Source organism: Cadophora gregata, assembly GCF_030347475.1.
Source record: "Cadophora gregata isolate MNR1 chromosome Unknown scaffold_19, whole genome shotgun sequence".
NCBI classification, from domain to species: Eukaryota; Fungi; Ascomycota; class Leotiomycetes; order Helotiales; family Ploettnerulaceae; genus Cadophora; species Cadophora gregata.
The window spans coordinates 49,843-71,105 of record NW_026695942.1 but is presented as its reverse complement, the minus strand read 5'-3'; the positions used below and the strand labels follow the sequence as shown (position 1 = coordinate 71,105).

Here is a 21,263-nt window from a genome sequence, read left to right as displayed (position 1 = left end):
GAACTCAACAGCCCCTGTCAGTTACGCGAAGTGTGGGGTACATGAGCCACCAAGTGTTCCGACTTTAGTTCTCCTGCTCCTGATCCGATAGATTTCCAAGGCACAGTATGTATCGCAGGTTAGACAAACCCCTAAGCAATATTTCCAGAATCTGATCTTCTATACTATTGTGCACCAACATCTGGCGACGCTGATACCAATGAAGGCGAGTGCAACAAAGTGGAGTTGGCGGATGACATGACGATCGAGACCAATCTTGGCACGGGGCGAGCCGCCAACTACTTCCAGGAACCCCTTGCCCTTGCTTCAACTCCATGTCAACAGAGCAAGAGAGCTCCTCGTAACGTCTGGTAGTTCACCTCCCCCTCTACTTCCCAGGACAAGAAAAACTGCCAATTCCCTCAATTCCTCCATTGTTCCCCAATCTTTAATCATCCCATTGTCTTCTGTTCGAATCGGCGGTTCTCCACTCAGAAACCCCCAATTGCAGCGGGAGCATATCCCCTCCCAGCCCCTCATTCTGGCTACCCACCGACCCTCACGAGCCAGCGCCAGCACACCTCGTGGATCTCTCTCACCACCTCCCGATTACGCGCCGACCTCGCCGCCAAACCGGCACCCCGCCCAGCCAGACCACAAGAACTCCGTGCTGCACCCGCGTGTTGCTGTCCTGCTGGGCGTGGAGAGGCATTGGCACTTCCCCCTCCTCTTCTGCCGGGCGCTGAGCACCGCGCCCGCGGTATGGTGGGGATTAAGATGTGCGCTTACTTTTCTGGGAGAGTTGTTGCTGGTGGAAGGAAAGGAGGAGATTGACGCGGCTTGGAGTGTGGAGAAGAGGTTTAGGGTCACAGAGGTGTTTTTGGCGGTGCTTTGGGTACGAAATATCTTCTTTATTGGGGAGCAGTGGATAGGATATACTGTCGCGAGAAGAATATGATTGATGGTTGAGAGAAAGAAAGCTGATTTGGGGAAGTGCTGTTCATCTGCATGGCTTAGCTTCTACTTCACGGACTGTCTGATGTCCCGCTGGTATGTTCCCGTCATGCTCCTTCTGGAGATTAGAGCTAACGGACGTGTTAGGCTCCTGAACTATACTCCTCAAGGTAAACAAACTCTTGACTTTTGGTAATATTTCCTGACTTCTCCAGCAACTCTTGTCCGACTTCTCACCATAAACTCCATGAATGCATACATAACATCATGGGTTCTCTACCTATCTGGCGGCTCCGAAGACCCCAGACTTCTGCTCCCAGCGTGGATAAGTATTGCCAGTGTACGTCTCTCGTCTCATCTCTGTCGTAACTAACCAAGGACCAGACTCTAACCTTCTTGTACCACCTTACACATCCACGTCTTGCTATATTGAAAGAGACATCTCTTTCCATTTCCGTCTTCTCGATAGCCAGCTTTATCAGCATGGTTAGTTTGCTTTTGCAGTTGCACTTGACGAGGGAGAATGACCCGCCAGTACCGTTGTTCTGGATTGTGAGGCTGTGCTGGGATTATTTCAAGATTGGTGTTGGAATGCTGGGAATGGTAGGTCGGTGATGTCGGTGATAGTCAATGCGTACAGAAATTTCGAAGCTCCTTCGTTGATTGACAGGAACCGAAAATCCCAATTCATTCACTCAAAGGAATTCTATAAAGAATTATGTGGGTTATGGACATTGCCCAGAATTCTTGTTAAATCCAACCTCTTGGTTGTCCTGGTTGTGCTGTTTCTGTGTCTTGTAAGCTTAGCCGAGCAGCCAGTCCTAGCAATAACTTCATAGGATATCTATGCCTCAGCATGAGCTCAGGCCTGACAACAAGTGCATAAGTTTAAGGGCAAGGTTAAACATTTCATGGTTGTGAGAAGAATGGAAGCTCATGCTTTCCAGAGGATTTGCAATATTGTATCATCTAGACACATCCTAGAGCAATCCATCACATCACATCAACTCAGTGAGCCCATACGCCTTAATGGCAGTTCCACTCCAAATCATGATCTGATCCTCCTGACTCAAACTCGCAAGGTCGCAGAATCTCTGCACAACCTGCCTCCATTTCTTCCACGCATCATCCACACCAACAGTACACACCGGCCAATCGGAGCCGAACATGATGCGGAATGATCCAAACGTTGCTAAGATGACCACCAAGTATGGTTGAAGAGCAAGGAGAACTTCATCTACTGGTGCCTTCTTGAGCGATTCTGGCATTTCGGAGAAACAGCCGCTGAGTTTCATGAAGGTCTTGCTGCATTTGCTGAGACGGAACATGGCTGTACGCCATGCTACAAATGCCGGGTCTGTTTGGTTGTAAACTGACAGATCAGGCTTACAGAGATGGTCTGAGGTGGGCATTAGCAACTACTTCTTGGATTGATTTAAAATGTAGATAGAACATACTTATAATAAAAGTCACCTTCTCCTCCTCCGACACACCCTCATGAGCCTTCTCAATCATCTCCACCGCCTCCTCCAACTGCCACTTCCCACCACTATGCTGATCCACACCCAAATCAAACACATACCCCTTCCTCCCCAACCACTTCAAGCCATCCACAAACCCAAGCTTCAGCATAGTCCCCCTCTCCTTATCCTGCACCAAATACCTAAACCCCTTCACCTTCCCAAAGCTCCCCTCCGCACACCTCTCCACCTCCCCCACATACCTCTCCAACACCTCCCCCCCACTCGGCACCGGCGCCCAAGGCACGATCCCCAAACACAACTTCCTCTGCTCCTCTGTGTGGCCCTCTCCCTCGCGCGGCGTACCCTGCGCTATGCGCTTCAGCCACTCGACTTCCATGAGGGGCATCTCCCAGCCCGAGCCGTCTTTCTCGCCAGATGCAAGATCATGCTTGCGGTCTGTTTCGAGGAAGATGAAGCCTTCGAGGGAAGGGGGCGAGCCGGTTGCGCTGGTGTATTCGGAGAGGGAGTGTTGGCTGTGGAGGGGGTTGGTGGGTGTGCACCAGGCGAGGGTGGAGAGTTCGCTGGAGGGGTAGAGGTGGATGTGTGAGTCGATGATGGGGTACTGGGGGGATTCTTCGGCCATCTTGTGGACGTTCTTTGCTATTTTCGTTCGGGATCGTTGTTCTAGAAGTGGGATTAACGTTGTCTGCGTGGGATTAACGTTGTCTGCGTGGGCAATGTTGAAAGTTATAGTTGCGAAAGTAGGTATGCATACTTATAAGTGTTAGATGTTGGCAGCTCCCAACTGTGAGGCAGCATGCTCGGGAAATTGTGCCCCGAACCAGCAGACCGGGCGTAACCTTACGCGCAACGCGGGGAGATTGGTTCTCTACCATAGCTCCAGGCTTCAAGGTTGGGAGTTCTCCATGAAATGTCATTATTATACACGCAAGCTGATGTTCGACGATACACAGCTGTCTCTAATCCTTGCGGTCTTCCGCTCGACAAAATCACCATCAGCAAACCCATCACTCCCACAGGCGGATTTCCTATGAAACGTCCACTTCTCTGCAGGACCTCCATTCATCGAAGACAGAACGGGGGGACACTATGGAGAAGTTATCAAGGTGAAGGGAAGGTTGTGGACCGAAGGCACAATCTTCGAGCACAAACATTCTAGAGCAGGGAAGAAAGCGTAGGCATGGCCAGAGACAAGTAGGAACCTGCTACCTTTCTCCAAAGAGAAGCTCAGGCTCCTCTTGCCCGATATACCTCTATCCCGACCATCGAATCTCCCTTCGAACACGAGCTCTTCTCACCCTCCTCTGATCAACACGCGCCCACTTCGACCTCCTTGAATCAGTTCGAAGATTGTATATATTTTCGGCGAGGACTGATGGCATTAGGACAGAGAGCCAACTTGCAGACAGCTCGAAAGCAAAGGCTTCACTCCTGGGCACCGAAGAAAGGCTCATTGTCGCGGATGGACGTTTTTGAGCGGAGTCATCTGCTGCTCCACAGGAGCTCCACCGCTTGCTACCACAATCCCAGACCCACAAACAGGCATAAGGCGAGTGTAGCTCACAGCGGCTTGTCAAGCTTCAAGCTCTTATCAATATTCCGGGATATTTATTGCAGCTACTGCACTGCACTGTTGAGGCTGTTGCTGACATGGGCTGGAGACTCGGATCCAAGATTTCACATCTCGAAACTTGGCAACCGAACGTCTCCTGGAGATAGCAATCTCACAACACCTATTCCAAGAACTCTGTTACAGCTCAAGCCTTGTTGATTTTCAACGTACTGCACAACGGATCATCTAGCTAATCCCCTCTCTCCCATCGTGTTCACTTTGACCTGGTCAAGCCACAATTTACATCAAAACCGCCACACCCCACCTGACTTTGTCCCAGCCACAAGTACGCGAATACAGTTTTAAGAATTTCACATGAGAAGCTCTTCTGGGACACTCCGTTCAGCATTTCTAACGGTTCTCGGTCGCCAAATCCAGGAGTGGTCATTCAGCTCTGAGCGCCAAGTGGCTGTGCACCCCGCCTGTTGGACCCCACGAGGCTGACAGGCCAATTGGCGAACCATCACCCGTTGCATAGCCAGGACGTTCCCCAGTCATCTCGAGATCATCCTCTTCGGCGAGTGCGAAGATGATTGGATTCAAGTCAGGATAATCCCGCCATGCTGGTTTCCGTAGGGAGGAGCCTCTTCCTAGTTCCCGCGAAACCATGGACAGCTGAGCAGACATAAGCATACTTGCCCTATACAGTCACAACATCTGCGGCACGGGTCGAGAATGCAAGTTCCCTTCTTTTTGTTCAGACAGTATCAGGTTGCGGCACTCTATCACTACTGCGTTGGTGTAGATTCTGGAATGTCCCATGTAGGGCTCTTTTCTATGAACCCTCCATGATAAGCCTTGTGAGAATCTTCTCACCGAGATGGTGTGGGAGATACATCATGTGGGACAAGGCTCTCCTCTCAGATGGTCGCGGAAAAAGGTCGCGAAAAAGAATCAGGCAGCCGCACATATATACCCACATTCTCCTCCCTCATTGATCCATTCTCCTGCTTTCCTATCCAATACTACTTCCTGCACATCATCTCGCAGACACCCAATTATCACGACTATCAACTGGTTACTGGTCTTGCCTTCAAAAGACTAGGATACCTATCAAAATAGGGAACGTACCAAGCAACATGTCAAACAGAAGCCCTTACATTGAGAGGGACAGCCGGGGACGAGAACGTCTCGTTCTAGGCCGAACGTCCTCCCATCGTCGTACTTCATCTCACAGAGAAAGAGCTGCCGAGGACCTCCTTGACGAAGCGGAAGCCAGAGAACAATCTCTCATATCTCAAGTCTCATCACTGCAAACCCAACTCAGCATGGCTCAGAGAGATCAATGGCACCTCCAGAACTTGCGAGCCGAACACCAGCGCGTGGTCAACGAGCACTACCAGTGTAGAAACATGCGTGCACAGCTAGATGCGCAGGTCAGAGAGGTCCGTAGGATGGAAGATCTGCTCGTGGAAGAGGAAGACCGCAATGCAAAACTCGAGCACAAGAACGAGAAGCTGGAGGAGAAGAACAGGCTGTTGAAGAGGGGAAGTGGAGAGAATTACCAGAGGCGGTACGAGGAGAAGTTGCTGGAGGTTGAGATGCTGAGGACCAGAATGGTGGAGAAGGACGATCTGATCAGGTTGGCGGAGACGAGGATTGCGGATAAAAATTCCACGATCGTGTATCTCAAAAACTACTTGAGAACACATGGTTTCAGAGTTGAAGATTGAGCAGAAGCAGAGATGGGATTAAAGGATAGGGGGATTTGAAGCCGACGACAGCAGTCAGGTAGATGCCGGAAAGACATCTCGCGGTCGGATAACACAACCGAAGCCAAACCAACAAAGTCCATCCACAACCAGCGTACTTACCTTTATGGCCAACGAAGAGCTTATCTGGATTCGCACCTGGCGGGTAAAGACCAACAACATAAAGTCAAAATATCGCCATCCGCCTTCGCAAGTAACCATCAACAACTCCAAACAGCGGGCAGCCGACGTAGATTCGCATTCGACACTCATAGTTCGAACATGGAGAACTATTTAGCATCCTCACGCAATCCTTCCTAGATAGGATGTCATCGCAAGCTAATGATTACTCGCATGTATGTGAGTACACCACAGATCAATCAGTCACCAATTTAGGCATCTACTGATATCTCTTGGCTTAGGATAGGATCAACTCTAAATCCTTCAGGACTCGGATAACATGAGAGGGAGGGGTCTAGAAGTCCTGTACGTACGCTGGATAGGCTGCGTAGAAGCGTATGCGTCGTCCTGTTGGCTACTTGCTGAGCCGAGCCGAGTCGAGTCAGACAGACAGACAGACAATCGACTTTGTCAGTTTGCTCGCTAAGTTATGCTTTTGGTGACTTATCTTTTGCGAGATTGTGTATAATTATATATAAATGACCGGGTAATTAATTCATGGTTCTGACTACCTATCTTCTTTTAGTACCTAGGCTTTGAGTGGATGAACTCGGACGACTAGCTAGTCTTCCATAGGTACTGTACTCTTCCATGAGATTATTCATTCCGAGAAACTGACATAGAATCAATCCACCACTTTCGATTGGTTTACGAAGATAAAATAAATGTATCGATGATACCTACTTACCTCAAGTAATGCATCTCGTGATTGCACCTACCTACTGTTCTTCCATTTTCATTCTTTCCATTTCAAAATGGCCTGGCCTGGCACGTGAGAGTCATGCTTCAACTACCTTACCTACCTTAGGTAGGTACTAGGTAGCTTAGGCGACAAGGCAGATCGAGGAAAACACCCGATGAATCTACATCTAAAATCGCCGCACGTACGAATGCCGTAAGCACTTTTCGAATTTTCGGCCATAGAAGAAGAAGAAGAAGAAGAAGAATATAAATAGAGTAAGGCGCGATCGCTTTATTTTGGGGCGGGTGGGCGATCAGACAGACAGACAGGCGGGATGGGATCAATCTTCACAGGATCGATCACATTTGAAACGCGCAGTAAAACCCATCCCCATCCATCCGTCCAAAAATGCTTCGTCTTCATCATCATCATCATCATCCCAGTTTCATTTTCTTTCTTATTCATTGCAACAAAAAAAAATTGAAATGAACGCGCAAAGGCCAGAAAGATTTCCCCCTCCAAGCTCTTCACAAAATCACCCACATTGCGCAAGAGTGTAGTGTGGATGCAAAAATTTCAGTTTCCATTCCTCCCGAGAAAAAGAGAGACTGACTGTCAAGCGTAGTCTCTGAGCCACTCAACTGCTGAAAACATACTCTTCAAAGGGGGCAACGGTGGAACTGGGTTACTGAAGCTGCATATCACGTGTAGGAATATTTTCTGGCGATTCTCGCTTAAGTAGAGGGGGTTCTTTCAGGCTACCTACCTACTGCGAAGTGCGTGTTGAGGGGATACTTAAGGACGACCTCCCCTAGATTCCTTTTGAGATTCTTCCATTATCTCGTCTTAGTCACTATAGCGATAGATTCCTATTTTCGCCGTCACATAAGTTAGTCAAGCGAGCCTTCGAGTCATTGAGCAGTGGTGGGAATCTTAAGTGGAAGTCAACAATGACTCGGGCTTCCGTCAAAACGACAACACTAAGATAGATAACGTGCAAGAATTGGAACAAATCAGTGGATACGCCTCTTGGGACGTTCTCATATCATCTATATTATTAGGAGTCTAGTGTCTAAATGCAGTTCTATCCCCAGCATGATTCCAGTCTACCCTAAACGCCTCCCAAACCTTGAGTCTAGAGTTGAAGGTTAAGGGTACCGTGGTCCAGCTGCAATCACAGCTACGCATCGATTCAAAACATGCTCGTCAATACTCATAGTGCAGGGCCAATCATCAGGTCGAACGAGATAGGGAATGATGAGAGGATCCTGGTTGATAGCCGCCAGCTGCGGAATCATCTATTCAAACACCAAGTCAGCAAAACAAAACATTATTCTTCAACAACCTCTTCAAACACACCAAACTCCACACCATACCACCAAGTATCCAACCTCCTCCCAAAAACACAAAAAAGACAACACAATCCAAAATAAAAAAAAATGGACGTTAGGATAGAAACTCACAGCCGGAAAATACACCTCCCTCCACCTCTCCGCACAATACGCCTCCCCCCCACCTGCACTCACCAACCTCCTCACCAACTCCAAAAACACCACATCCGCACTCAGCACAAACTTCCACATAAAATACCCCTTCATCTTCGCCCGCATCATCGCCCGACTCATCTTCCCACCATCCCCTCCATCCCCCGCACCTCCATTTCCATCTCCACCATACACCCATCTCCGATCCAGGATCGTCTCCAGCACTTCCGTGAACTTCTCCAGGGGCGTGCTGAGGTCGGTGCTCCCGTCGGGGAAGTCGGAAGCGAAGGCGGTGCGCTCGAGGGCTTTGTCGCGCCAGAATGCGAGGCGGTGGGAGCGCGTGTCGGTTGGATAGGAGGGTAGAGGCTGAGACTGAAGCTGAGCTGTGCGGGAGCGGGAGCGGGAGCGGGTTTGCGTGTGCGTGTGCGAGTAAGTGAGGGACTTGGCTAGAGACTGAGACTGCGACATGTGGATGTGGTACTGCGGGCTAGACGTCCATTTGTGGACGAGGGGGAAGAGGACGGTGAGGGTGAGGTGGCGGAGGAGGGAGAGGGATTCGGAGAGGAGGGTTGAGACGATGGAGGTGTGTGCGGTGGTCGCGGTTGCGGTCGGGTCGGAGTGGTGGATGGGGAGGTTGGGTGGGAGTTTGGAGATGTAGAGGGTTGCGAGGTGGGAGGCTGAGGAGGTGGAGATGTGGGCTTCGTGGAAGGTCCAGAGCTGGGATTTGGTCAGTTAATTACTTGGGACTGTCTATGGGTGAGGATATGAAGATCTTGCTGCGTATACGATGGGAATGGACTGGACTTCGGAAATGAAGTCCGAAGTTGGGCGGGCTTTGTGATGGATTATTGACACATCGTAGGAAATGGTTGGAAGACATACCTTGACAACCTCAATCCAATACCACAGCTGCTGGGCCTGCTCATCTACTTCAGCTCTCACGTCGGTAAACACATCACGATCATCGCCTGCACGTAAAGATCCCTGTCCAACTAATACCGACCCTGTACCCTGTGCTTGAGGCTGCTGGTGCAGACTTTTGTATTGACCTTGCTCTGGGTTTAGAGGCGAAAAAGCATTCAGGGGACTGGAAGTATTGGTACGAGACAATGCAAAAGCTGGTGGAGGACCGAGAGCTTGTCGAGCTTGCTGCAAGTACTGTTGTGTACGTGACGGCGATATGCTGCCTATCGACCTTGTGCCCATCCCACTACTATATCCATTGACTGCGAGCGTCTGGCCGGACGCAGTTGGTGATGCTTGTTGGACTTGATGATAAAGCTGCTGCCTATGTTGAGGTGAGATGCTGCTCAACGCCGGACCAGTGCCATAGCCATTTGTATTTCCATTGACAGCAGCTGGTAATACTTGCTGAACCTGCTGATAATACTGCCCTTGATTTTGCGGCGAGGTGGTGCCCATCAACCCACTACCACCGACCGCAAACATCTGACCTGACGCAGCTGGCGAAACTTGCTGTCCTTGGATTCCCTGCTGATAATTCCTTCCATGATGCTGAGGCGAGACGCTACTCATGGAGCCACTGCCAAACCCATTGCTATCAACAGAAAGCTGAGAAGACGCCACTCCAGCCCCAGATTTATAAGGCGATGTATACGGCTTCCTGACTTGCTGCACTTGTACTTGTGCTTCTGGATTGTACTGTCCCTGATGCTGCGGCGAGACACTGCTCGTCGAACTGGGGCCAGTCTCATAGCTGCTGAGCGATACTTGAGAACTCGACGCACTTGGTGAGGGTTGCTGGACCGGAAGTGAGGCTTGGTGAAACGAAGAGTACTGCTGGTGATGTTGAGGGGAGAAGTTGCTTATTGAGCTTGTACCAACCGAATTGGTGCCGTTGGTGGGAGCATTGGTTGCAGGCCTGCTGGGTGATACTAGAGGTGAGAGACTATTGACAGGAACCATACCCTGTACATTCCCTGTAGTTGGTCCGCTTGGTGGGCTGTATGCTCGTTGAAGTGCTTCGTAGTATCGACGCTGAGGCGAAGTCAACACGTTCAATGAGGGACTTGCGTAGACATGAGGGATGACTCGATCTTGAGCTGACTGTTGAGATTGATCTCCAAGTCCAGCCTGTGCTTGAGCTTGTCCTGGGGGAGGTGGTTGTGGAGGGTGCTGATAGTATTGAGAAGTCATCGTCTTTGCTATCTTAGTATTAATTGTTGATCTCGAAATCTCGAGATTTGGAGGTTGATGTGGAATAAAGTGAAAGGACTAGATTGAAATTGAAGTGGCGAGTGAGATTAATACTCGATTTCCTAGAGGAAGGCGGGTTGAGTTGACGGTGAATAACGAGGTTAGACCGCAAAAAATTAATTTGAGTAGCGTGGCGGCGATTTAATGATCGAGAATGAGAATGAATTATGAGGTGAGGTGAAGTGAGCGATGTTGGAGTTCCGGATTGAGAAAATGACGTGGTAAGCTGAGGATGAAGTAAAGATCTAGCATGTGCTCTAAGAATATGTCAGCCATAGGTTTAGCTACTTGACAACGCTTTTAGGTCAATCTGTGTTGTGTAGTTCTATTCACTAGTGCTGTCCATCTTTAAGCCTCGTATTGAAATACTTCGGATGTGGATATTCCAGTGAATCTGTATCATATGATACAAACCATGATCAAACTTCATAATCGGGCATCGATTCATTCCCAACATCAATCGAGGAGATAACTTCATCCAATGTCGACCTCTCTCGATACACAATCCTGCTCTTCCATGTCAAGACTCCATCCAAAGTCTTTCCGCCCTTCCACCAAACCCCATCAAATCACAGCCCTCTCTTTTCACCTTCCACAAACCCAACTCTAACTCCCTGTCCAGGCTGCAAAACAATCTCGGCCTTTAAGCATGGGTCCCCACCATCAACCACCCCCATAAAGTTCTCGACACCCTCGAACCTCTGCAGTAACCTCACAATCGTATACCCCATCTCCGTCAACGCAAATTGCTGACCAATACAGATTCTCGGGCCGCCATTGAAAGGAATATACGTCCACGGTTTTGGCTGCCAGCTTTGCCATCGCTCGGGTACGTAGTCCAGGACCGTGATCGGGGGTGAGGAGGGGGACGTCGGATGGGGCATGGGGGGTGTGAGATCGGGGCGGCGCTGCATGAGGAGCGTGGAGTAGCCAATGGGTGTGTCTTTCAGGATACCGACCGGGGAGAGACCGTCGGGGCCGCCGCCGTGGGGGAGGGTCGTGTCTTTTAGGGCGAGGCGAACGTTGAAGGGAACAACGGGGTAGAGGCGGAGGGTTTCGTTCATGACGTTCTGGGGGACGTTAGCAAGTGCCTCTTAGAAAGTAAGATAAGTTCGGAAGTAAAAATGAACAGTTATTGGACTGTGTAAGGAGATGTCGTACCTGCAAGTATTTCATCCCCTTCAAATCTGCGTAGGTAGGTGGTCTGTCCAGGCCCACTTGGCTCACGATCTCGGCGCGCAATTTCTTCACTATCTCAGGATGCCTCGCCAGTTCATAAAACGTCCATGATAAAGTGGAAGCAGTCGTGTCTCTCCCCGCCAACAGCACAGCAACCAATTGATCGCGGAGCACTTTTCGATCACGTGTGAACGAAGCAAGAGCATGGAGAAATGTATATCCCTCCTCAGATTTCGTCTTCGTAGCCAGTTCTTCGGGCGAGAGACTGAGTGCTTGGTCAATATATGGGGTGACGAACTCGTTGATGACTTTTATGCCTTTGTAAAACGAGGTGCGGGGGACAAGCGGATTAAGTGGCCTATTGCAATTAGTCATGAGCTGTGTCAAAGGGGTAGATAGAGAAGGTATATACCCAGCTCGAGCAATAATATTCTGCACCCTTTGTACCTCTCCGAAAGCCTCCGCAAACTCCTGTTCTGGCAACTCCAAACTGCCAACCGACCGTCCCAACAAAAAATGTGTAGCAACATCTAACGTGTACCTGAAGAACAAATCGCTGACGTCAATCTCACCCCCTCTGGTCCCATCATATCGCGTCCCTCCCTCGACAATCTGTCTCAGCAAGACCTGGACATGCGTCTCAAAAACGTCCAGATCACTCACTCGGTCCTTGACAAACTGCGGCCGGATCAACTGTCTGGAAGAATGCCACTGGTCGAGGTCAGTGGTAAAGATACTGTCACCTAGAAACTCCTTCCATTCTTCATGGAATGGCTCGCCCTTGCCGTAGTCCGTGAATTGCGTAGCTAGGATTGCTTTGATATTCTCAGGGTCGGCTGTGAAGATCAGACGACGACCGACGGGCTTTGCTTCCATTGTGTAGCACTTCTCCCCCGTAGAGGTTGTGAACCACCGGTTCCAGGTTTGAAGGTTCTTGTGGTTCATGGTTGCATTGATAGCCCTTGCTATGAGGTCGAGGTCTGTTTTTGATAGGTCAATTTTATGGTCATTCTAGGACCTTAAGCTACGCACCCAAAGGAAACTTCGTGTTGACCTTCTTTGCATGGCCGCCTAACGCCCGGATCTTGCGCTCTGTATTGATCCATGTTGTGATTTTGATGAAAGAGTAGATGGCGACCACTGCTATGATCAACGTCTTCAGCGAGACGCGCGTGAGTATATCTTCAATCATTATTGGGGATATTGCTGTTGCGGTTCCTGGCGATTGACGTGTAGGTTTTGTGAAGGTTTCGCGTAGGCCCTCTTGGAGCAATGGGATGTCGTTCGAACAAAGCTATGTGCAGACTTTCCTTCCCGTCAACTAGCTCAGAAGGGAAGCCGTCTCTCGTGTGCTTCCTTTCAGAAATGTATTTCTCTTTGTTATGTTACCAGGAAGGGAGATGTTATCCTGATAAGCAAGACCACACACACACGTTGAAATGAGATTCACAAATTGCCGTAACACGAGATCATCGCTAGTACTTGTACCCATCGCGCAAAGCAGAAACGGACAGCTGCAACAGGGTGGGTCGGTGGAAAATCGGGCCATGTCAACTGTCAAGCACCGACATTCGGTCGATCATGGGGCAGCAGCGCAACTTAGAGAGGCGCAGGGCAGGGCAGGGCAGGGCAGGGCAGGGCAGGGCAGGGCAGGGCAGGGCAGGGCAGGGCAGGGCAGGGCAGGGCAGGGTATGGGCAGGCAAGATCGGATATGCCTGCTGCACTCCACATGCATTCTAGCTGCCCCTGCTTTTGACATCTTGACATCTTGACTTCTTGATTTCTTGAGTTATGTATGACATTGACTTTTGGCTTTTGACTGGACGACAAGCTTGCGATAGACTTGGGATTGGGAGGTTTGTTTCATTGCTTGTCGAGCCAATGAAGTAGACATTAGGGGCACTAATGGAATATACAGTATGCTCGGACAGCTCGGAGAGGGAACCGTAGGTAGCCTTAGCCATGTGGCGCCGGGAGGCGACCTTCGCCCTAAAATTCGTGGAGGTAAAGCGTGGTCCACGGTCCTAGGCTCGGGATTTCACATGTTTAGCTGGGTAAGAAGTAAATGTACCTAGGTGATGTAGGCGAGGTAGGTAGTAAAATTACCTATTCCTACCTAGCCTGGTGCTGGTGCTGGTGCTGGTGCTGGTGCTTGCGAAAGACATCATGAGACGAAGCGAGGTTCAAGAAGGCGGGGCTGGCGCACTGGGCAACATGCGGTTAGCCATGCGATTAGCGCCCAGGGGCCAGGAACCAGAGAGCGAGCCAAGATCCTCGTGATGCGGAGAATGAGGGGAACCATGCGTGAGATGCACGTGAATATTATGTGGAATCAAATAAGGTAGGTACTGTACGAAGTAGGTAGTATATATCAATTGATCGAAGCTTCTGTCCTAGATCTCAGCCAAAACTGTTACTAGCGCAGCAAAGAGCAGGCATCGTATCTTTTTCCCAACTCACTTCTTCTTTTCTCCTCTTGATCTTACAATCGTCTCACACGCAGTCTTACCAGCCCTGTCGACTGGAGCTCAAAGACACTATTACAATCGAAGATACCGTCTCTGCTTCAGAAACGAGATGGGATGACTCTAGAGTCGAACTCCTTTAACCAACCTACAAGCTCCAGCGGAAATGCATTTTTTAAAGTTCTCCTTCCCGCGTAATCTCGTCCTCTAAACGGAGCTCCTCCAAGCGCGCAAATCCTTCCTTGATTATTACGCCTCGGAAGACAAGGAGAACGAACCGACTCCAGAACAACACTCTAGTTGCCTCGACAGCTCATTATTACCCATCTGCACTCCGCGGTTCATGTTGATGTGACAAGAAGTCTTTCCACAAGTAGATTTCAATTCTACTGGCAAACTTCTAAGCCCTATCTATATCCAAACAATAGTCAATCTGCCACATACGACCATAGACTGGTGAGAACTGGGCATCCCGTCCGCTCTGCCATACATAAGCACCAGATCGGCAGATTAGTAGTTGGGTGGGTGACCACCAGCGAATACCTGCTGTCGTATGGAGTTCTATTTTTTTTTTTTTTTTAATTTTCTTTTTTATCTTTTTTGTGGATTATTTATGGACATTTGTTGTGGAGAATGATGGCCGTTGCTCAGGTCATTGTTTACTATTGCCGGTGAAACATCCGCTGAGCTGGAAATGATCCGAGCTTATGGAACATCAATGTGGATTTCATACGGGCGCTATTTGGGGAGGGTTCTTCTACCTTAGACACTCTTTGCAACACCGCGTACATCGATTATACCATTATTTACTTGTTTACTGGTGCCACACCTACATTTTTAGAATGAAACTTGATTCTAATCATTGTGTGTTCTAAACGTGTACAGCGCAACAAAGCACAAACTGCCGAGACTACTTTAAGTGATCGGTCTGATCTTGTCACGGCCATTGGAAGTGTTCTATGTTGTTGGATGCAATACGCCACGGTGTCATACATCCGTCGTTTGTCTATCTGACTCCGTGGGACGGGCAGAGACGGGAGGACTGAGAGCTTTGTATCGATGATGATAGAGGGTTGCGTGGTTGCTTGGTTGCTGTGATATTCGGGTATTTACGCGTCTGGGGTTTTGTCGAATCGCTATGTTGACTTGGGGCGAGCAGCACGAGCTGAGGAAATGATGTGCCGGAAAGACGTACAAGTGAGCGTCAGGAGAAATTGATGTCCGATAGACCCCAAACGTGGTGGTTGTACAGATGTGGTACGACGTCGTGGACGAGTTCCTGCTCTCCATCATGTTGATTTAGAATGCCCTCAGTTTCCAATACGACACAACGCAATGCGATCCAAACCCGAAATCGCTCGACTTGACAGTCAGGCGCCTATTCGATTTCACTGCCGCTGACCTCTGGTTCACTCTCCCCATTTCCGTCTTCATGGTCCATCGCTTCCAACGCATCAGTCTCCTGCCCCAAAAGGGGCGCTCTCTCCCCCTTATCCCGCGCGAAATGCCCTATCACACTGATTCCCACCGTACTCAACCCATGTACGAACGTGCTCCCCAATACGACAAAGCAAATGACTGGCCACAGTAACTCTATCGCTTTATCTTTGTCGCTGTACGGGGGAACAAGCTTTCGGGGCTTACCAAGTGGTATGGAAGAGTCGTTCTCCAACTCAGCTCTTGCTTCCATGGCTAAGAATAGCGCTCCGACACCCATGGGACCGAAGTGTCCGCAAAAGAGAGCCTCGCGGTAAGTTCTGATGTCTGGTATGAAGCGTTTCATGGCGAGCACTATTGGGATGCGGCGGAAGAGGAGGACCAGGACGAGGAAGAGGATCAGTTGCCAGATGCCGCAGTTGGGCGTTACGTCGCTAGGGACGAATCGATTCCATGGAATGATAGAGCCAAAGAAGACGAACATGCTGCTGTTGAGCATGAGGTCTATGATAGTCGGAAATGGAAGTTCTCTAGTCTTTTTGGAGAACCATCCGTCGTGTGCAAATCCTACTCCTGCGCCGAATGCTACGAGGAAGTCATCGCTTCCGAGTGTAGAGCCAACTCCAATGCTGAGGATAGCGAGAAGAAGGTAGAACACGACGAATGAGGGCTGAGAAATGTACCCTCTTGTATCGGAGAATCTGAGAAGTCTGTTGGCCACGTTGCCGATGATCAGACCTATCGTAATGCCGAAAACACACTGCCACAGAACGGTGATGAGAAACCATTCTTTGACCGCTTCTCCTGTGCTGGAATAATTAAGTGCAACAAGGCCGATATAGAGGAATGGAAAAGATATCCCATCATTAGAAGCTGATTCTGCAGATAGCAAATGCTTGAGTCGCTTCGGCACCCTCTGGCTGAACCGTGACTTGGAGAGTACACTTGCTGCAAGTACAGGATCTGTTGGCGACAAGCAGGCTCCGATGATCAACGCCGTGGGAATCGAAGTTTTGAATATCAGATAGGCGAACAAGGCAGTGATAGCCCACGAGAATGCCATGACAGGGCCAAGGAAATAGAGAACCGACAGCCCATGCCGCTTAAAGTAGAACTTGGGCAGTTCTATACCGACTGCAAAACACTGTATCCCGACTATCACTCGCGTAATCTCTTGTAATATTTCATCGTTCATGCCCCATTCTCGTGGCGCGATGACTTTGAGGACATTGGGTCCTAAGATGATACCATAGAGAACTGCCAAAGGAGGCTCTGTACGTATTAAGTTAGTACTAAAGCTTATGATTTGCTGTGACTACTGACTGACCTGAGAGATGAAGTTTATTTCGAATAAATAGAGACAGGAGCGCATAGACAATCAGGAATATCGAGATAGTAAGATACGCCACATGAGGTGGTGTAGGTTCGAGTTGATCCCACATTGTTTTGAATTAGCTTGTTACAGTAGCGAGGATGCCGGTTCTGTCGTTTCGCACTTGCCTCTAACCCCAGTTAGATTTATCGAGATCAAAAACGAGGCTTTAGATTCATGTAGTTTGTTGCATAGTAATGTTTTCTTTTTGTCCCGAAAAATTGCTCCCTCCAATTGCTCAGCAATTGTCATGATGTCACTAGGCTAGTCACATGACCGTGGTACCCCTTGTTCACTGCACTGAAAATGTGCAGCCGATCACAGTTGTGCCTACCCCGCGCGTGGAATACAGTAATAGCATAAGGTGAGGCTATCACGACCTCCTAACATCTGGAATCGGAGTTCCATACTACAAGGTATAGTATCAGACACGCCGAGGTCCAAGTTTACTCGCCGAGTTAAGGGCCGCGCGCCCGCTAATTTCTTTCCAGTTCAGCCTTCTGGGTTGTTTACATTAAACGACCAGATAGCAAGCAGGCGTGGACAGCGGGCCGCAGAGCTTATTCCAGTTCTACGGGAGCAATGCGAGACGCTTACAAGAACCTATTGATTTCCCTGTGTCTCTCACTCTTCTTGCAGTCCAATTGTCCAACCAGCAGCCCGCGGAGAACTCCTCGAATAATCTCAATCACTTCCATGCGCTCAAGTTGGCCACTCTTGCTTTCAAACAATATATCTACGAGCCAAATCCCTTGCGGTGCAAAAGCGTAGCCATACCTCGCAGATCTGCCTCGGAACAGGATAGCATCAAACAGGCTTCAGCACACCAAGACGAGTGGTGTACCACTCAGCACCCCGCGACCATCAACAGCATTAGCAGCTGATAATAGCGGGTGTTACAGGCCCAGAATTCGAGGTATGTGATAGATGCGTTAGCTTGTAGCAACAGTGACTAATTTGTGGGAATCTGATCAGGCACCAGCACTGTTTTTGCAAACAATAACGAACACGACGACGACCCAGACTTGCTCATAATCGAAGAATTGCTGTTAACTAAGCTACAAGGGCAGGGCTTCACAACGAAAGATCGAGGTCCAGACAAGACGGGAGGAGATAGGGAGGCAGCTGTGTTATCTGCTACAGATCGAGGCAAGATCCCGACTTTCGACTTATAATCAATTGCCCCCTCAACACTTCACGATTTGGAACTATCTGCAATACAGAAGAAGACTTCGTTTCTCCTCTGAAATTCGCCGATTGGAAGAGCACGAGAGATATCAGATTTAAGGATTCTCGCTTCTTTTATGCATATTCCATCCTTCAGTATAAAACCCAATTCGTTTATCTGGGTCTTCTGGCACCCGGTCCTGGGAACCAGCTCCTCAGACCAGATAGAGATGGAAATGGTTTAGTTCCACCAATATGTGGAAACAGTTTGTGATATACCCATTTTTAGTGACTTCGAAAATTTCTCCAAAATAAGTACCCTTCTCTCAACGTCCACCCACTCGGCAGTGTTTAGCTCCCTATGCACCGTCTTGTACACTTTTTCACTTTCTCGTTCGCGCTAGCTTTTGATTTTTTAAGGCTAGATCTGGCACCTTGAAATTTTCATATTGAGCATATTTTGCTCAACTACATACTTTGTCTGGAAGCCCCGTAGGGCCTCAGTTAGCTCTATTCATACAATCACCAAATTGCCTCACCGGCCGTCCCTTGAACAAGTCTTAGTTGCCTAGTAGCGAACAGATACTATTCCTTTCTGACATTTGACCTAAAAGGCCTGTCGAGATCATAAAGTTAACGGTGTTTTTAACAAGGTCTCTGTCCTTCAGAATTAGTCGGTCGTCTGCCATTTATGAGATTTAAGTTGTTCTAGTCGTTCCTGTCTAAAGAGGTCGCATTCCTCGATGATATAGCGTACTGATTAGTATACTTAATCGCATTCGCGCTATATTGCATCTGATCGTTTGATCTTATAGAGGTACGCGTTGAGTCCGATCCGCTCAGTTCTCATCGCTGTTGTGTAATATGAAAATCACCTGTTTTGGTAAGCGACACTCTTGGAACAATCACAAGCTAGCCTACGTTCTTCAACACTTCATGTCAACCCACCTTCCAACAAGGCGATCAAATCATCATGACGCGAACTGCTGCTCGATTCATCTTCTGTTCAAACCTGAATGAGTGGGTACCTGTTTTCGGAGGCACCCACTGCAGGCAACCTTCCTTCGACGTTTTGACAGCTACTGCCCATCAAGTGCAGGATGAACTCATCGCCAGACGGCTCAGAAGTACGCAGATCTTGGAAGAGTACTATGGAGCCATAAATACCTACAATGAATATCTTAACGCAGTATACACCCTTGCCCCAGGTGCAATGAAGCGCGCTCAAGAGATGGATGTGAAAAGATCCAATGGGGAGTTTCTTGGACCTTTGCATGGAATGCCTATCCTTGTCAAGGTACCTGTCATCAAAAACAATACATATCAGACACTCACCATCAGTTAGGATAACTTACTAACTAGTCATAAATTGGGAATGAACACGACTGCGGGGTCTTTAGCACTTGATGGAACAAGTTCGATTTGGAATGCAAGAGTGATAGATCTGGTGAATACTTTCCGTGTACACTTCCCCCTTAAGAATAGAAGATGTTGACCATATCCTTTATACCTATCGAGACAGGGGCTATTATCCTCGGGAAGACAACATTATCTGTAAGCTTTCTAAGCCGCCTCGGTCACACATGCTAATTTTTACAAAGGAGATGGCCAACCGCAAGTAAGCATGTTTTGCCTTTGAGTCACCTATCCCTGTTGGCCTCAAGATTTACGATGCTCTGACATTAAACTGGACAGGGGAGTTGGTTTGCATGACGGCTGGTCTTCAATTGCTGGTCAATGTGTCAGGCTTATGTTCGAGGAGGGTTCGATCCTACAGATGGAACTCGTGGACACAGTGTAAGTCGAACTTGGACTTCCCCTTGAGTGCCCTAACACGTCCTCAAGAGCTGTGCTGGTTCATCCGCCGGTTCCGCTGTTGCGGTCAGAGCTGGTATGGCTCCTGCTGCATTGGGCACCGACACCAATGGATCACTGAGTGCTCCTGCACTTAGAGCTGCTCTCTACTCTTTGAAACCTACTTTAGGGCTCGTTCCCGGAGACGGAATACTTCCGATAAGTCACCGGTTCGACACAGCCGGTCCGTTAGCAAAAGACACGAGAGACGTTGCCGACTTATTGTCTGCCATGGTCGAATTTAGGAGTGTGCCGAACGGCGGATATGTGTCTGCTGTCGGATATCTCGATAGCTGGAAAGAAATCAACATCGGAGCTCTCGATCCGAGAACATGGAAGTATTCTGACTCTATGGTCAAGCCAATAGCAGATGCTACTGTTGAGATAGTAAGAAAATTTTATTTTTGCTGCGATATAGATTCTGACAGCATCATCATAGGTCTCAAAGACGCAGGAAGCTTACAACTTGATTAAGTCGCTCGCTAAAACATACCATTCTGATGTCTCTCTCCGCTCCGTAGATGGCTTTGACATCGACGGAGAGAACTCGATCAGCGAAGCACTGAGTAAGTTCAAGCAATTGATTGTTCCTACATCCTCTGACATCCTTAGTCACGGACTTCGAAAGTGATCTGAACAGATTTCTTGGAACCGTTCAGAACTGCCGGATCTCAACCCTGAAAGAGCTTGTGCAGTGGAACTTCGCGCATGCCGACAAATCGCTGCCCCCTGGTAGATTTGAACAGCATTATCCAGAGAATGGGGAAACTGGCTGACATTTCTTAGAGAATCCAAACCAAGACCTGTTAGTAAAAAGTTTGGCCGTTGGAGACGACGCCAAGAGACGAAAAATGCTACTTGATCACATGAAAGCAGTTGGCGAAAGTCTTGAAGACACATTCAATAAGTACGGTATAGATCTCATCATTGGACCAGGAGATTGCTATTTGAGCCAATATTCAGCTGCTCTCGGTAATCCTTCCATCATCTGGCCACACGCCGTTGACTAAGATTACTAGGCTGCCCACATGCGACAGTTCCTCTGGACTGTCTGGGATACAATGGTAGACCGATTGGACTGATAGTTATCGCACGGCCTTACCAGGAAGCTTTGTTGTTGAAGTTCATGGACGCATTCGAGGCTTCGTTCCCAGCTAGGAAGGTGCCCACTGCCCACGGCCTTTTTGCACGCCCTCCACGTTTGATGTTATTCCACATAGGCGCATTCAAGGACCAAGACTAGAGATCGGAAAGGGCAATTTAATATTTTTAACATAACAAAGCTCATTGAAGTGTTTCAATGGAAGGCATGAGGATGAACTAGTCAGGGTGACTTACAGCTCTATTATACAGGTCGGATCTGTACTTTTGGGAACACTGCACATGCCGCCCATGTAGTACCGTGTAAAATCCAGACACGTACGAGTACCTTAATCCTTATCGCATAGCAATGATATAAGACTAAAAGGAAAATCTTGTCAGAGATCGAAGTTCTGCAGGTTCGCT

General features: G+C 48.8%; 7 protein-coding genes across 7 annotated transcripts; 3 read left to right on the top strand and 4 right to left on the bottom strand.

Annotated features, from left to right (window-relative positions):
- Positions 1-1,103: 1,103 nt before the first annotated feature.
- ONS95_007003 (uncharacterized protein) lies at positions 1,104-5,578 on the bottom strand. Its single transcript, XM_058500491.1, has 3 exons — positions 3,172-5,578; positions 2,391-3,102; positions 1,104-2,332 (listed from the first exon to the last, which is right to left on the bottom strand). Exons 2-3 carry the CDS (start codon positions 3,037-3,039, stop codon positions 1,932-1,934), a joined length of 1,050 nt encoding a protein of 349 aa, XP_058349307.1. The 5' UTR covers positions 3,040-3,102; positions 3,172-5,578; the 3' UTR covers positions 1,104-1,931.
- ONS95_007002 (uncharacterized protein) lies at positions 5,109-6,541 on the top strand (the record flags this gene model as incomplete). Its single annotated transcript, XM_058500490.1, has 1 exon — positions 5,109-6,541. One exon carries the CDS (start codon positions 5,109-5,111, stop codon positions 5,700-5,702), a length of 594 nt encoding a protein of 197 aa, XP_058349306.1. The 3' UTR covers positions 5,703-6,541.
- Positions 6,542-7,730: 1,189 nt separating this feature from the next.
- On the bottom strand, positions 7,731-10,223 carry ONS95_007001 (uncharacterized protein; the record flags this gene model as incomplete). The annotated part of the gene is made up of 3 exons (XM_058500489.1): positions 7,731-7,880; positions 8,046-8,783; positions 8,949-10,223. 3 exons carry the CDS (start codon positions 10,221-10,223, stop codon positions 7,731-7,733), a joined length of 2,163 nt encoding a protein of 720 aa, XP_058349305.1.
- Positions 10,224-10,852: 629 nt separating this feature from the next.
- On the bottom strand, positions 10,853-12,654 carry ONS95_007000 (uncharacterized protein; the record flags this gene model as incomplete). Its single annotated transcript, XM_058500488.1, has 4 exons — positions 10,853-11,353; positions 11,445-11,820; positions 11,875-12,442; positions 12,495-12,654. 4 exons carry the CDS (start codon positions 12,652-12,654, stop codon positions 10,853-10,855), a joined length of 1,605 nt encoding a protein of 534 aa, XP_058349304.1.
- Positions 12,655-13,788: 1,134 nt separating this feature from the next.
- Positions 13,789-16,935, bottom strand: ONS95_006999 (uncharacterized protein). The gene is made up of 3 exons (XM_058500487.1): positions 16,692-16,935; positions 14,511-16,636; positions 13,789-14,485 (listed from the first exon to the last, which is right to left on the bottom strand). The coding sequence occupies exons 1-2, from the start codon at positions 16,804-16,806 to the stop codon at positions 15,306-15,308; spliced, it is 1,446 nt and encodes a 481-aa protein (XP_058349303.1). The 5' UTR covers positions 16,807-16,935; the 3' UTR covers positions 13,789-14,485; positions 14,511-15,305.
- A 1,941-nt stretch (positions 16,936-18,876) lies between these two features.
- Positions 18,877-19,248, top strand: ONS95_006998 (uncharacterized protein; the record flags this gene model as incomplete). Its single annotated transcript, XM_058500486.1, has 1 exon — positions 18,877-19,248. One exon carries the CDS (start codon positions 18,877-18,879, stop codon positions 19,246-19,248), a length of 372 nt encoding a protein of 123 aa, XP_058349302.1.
- Positions 19,249-19,640: 392 nt separating this feature from the next.
- On the top strand, positions 19,641-21,000 carry ONS95_006997 (uncharacterized protein; the record flags this gene model as incomplete). Its single annotated transcript, XM_058500485.1, has 6 exons — positions 19,641-19,700; positions 19,749-20,144; positions 20,197-20,323; positions 20,370-20,489; positions 20,544-20,729; positions 20,777-21,000. The coding sequence occupies 6 exons, from the start codon at positions 19,641-19,643 to the stop codon at positions 20,998-21,000; spliced, it is 1,113 nt and encodes a 370-aa protein (XP_058349301.1).
- Positions 21,001-21,263: the final 263 nt, after the last annotated feature.

What these genes read in the sequence shown, in the direction of transcription:
- ONS95_007003 (XM_058500491.1), bottom strand. Translation starts at nt 3,039, where the DNA reads ATGGCCGAAGAATCCCCCCAGTACCCCATCATCGACTCACACATCCAC. An exon ending in GAAGGTGACTTTTATTATAA is followed by an intron (nt 2,333 to 2,390) that starts GTATGTTCTATC and finishes TGCCCACCTCAG; the next exon opens with ACCATCTCTGTAAGCCTGAT.
- ONS95_006999 (XM_058500487.1), bottom strand. Translation starts at nt 16,806, where the DNA reads ATGTGGGATCAACTCGAACCTACACCACCTCATGTGGCGTATCTTACT. An exon ending in AAATAAACTTCATCTCTCAG is followed by an intron (nt 16,637 to 16,691) that starts GTCAGTCAGTAG and finishes TAATACGTACAG; the next exon opens with AGCCTCCTTTGGCAGTTCTC.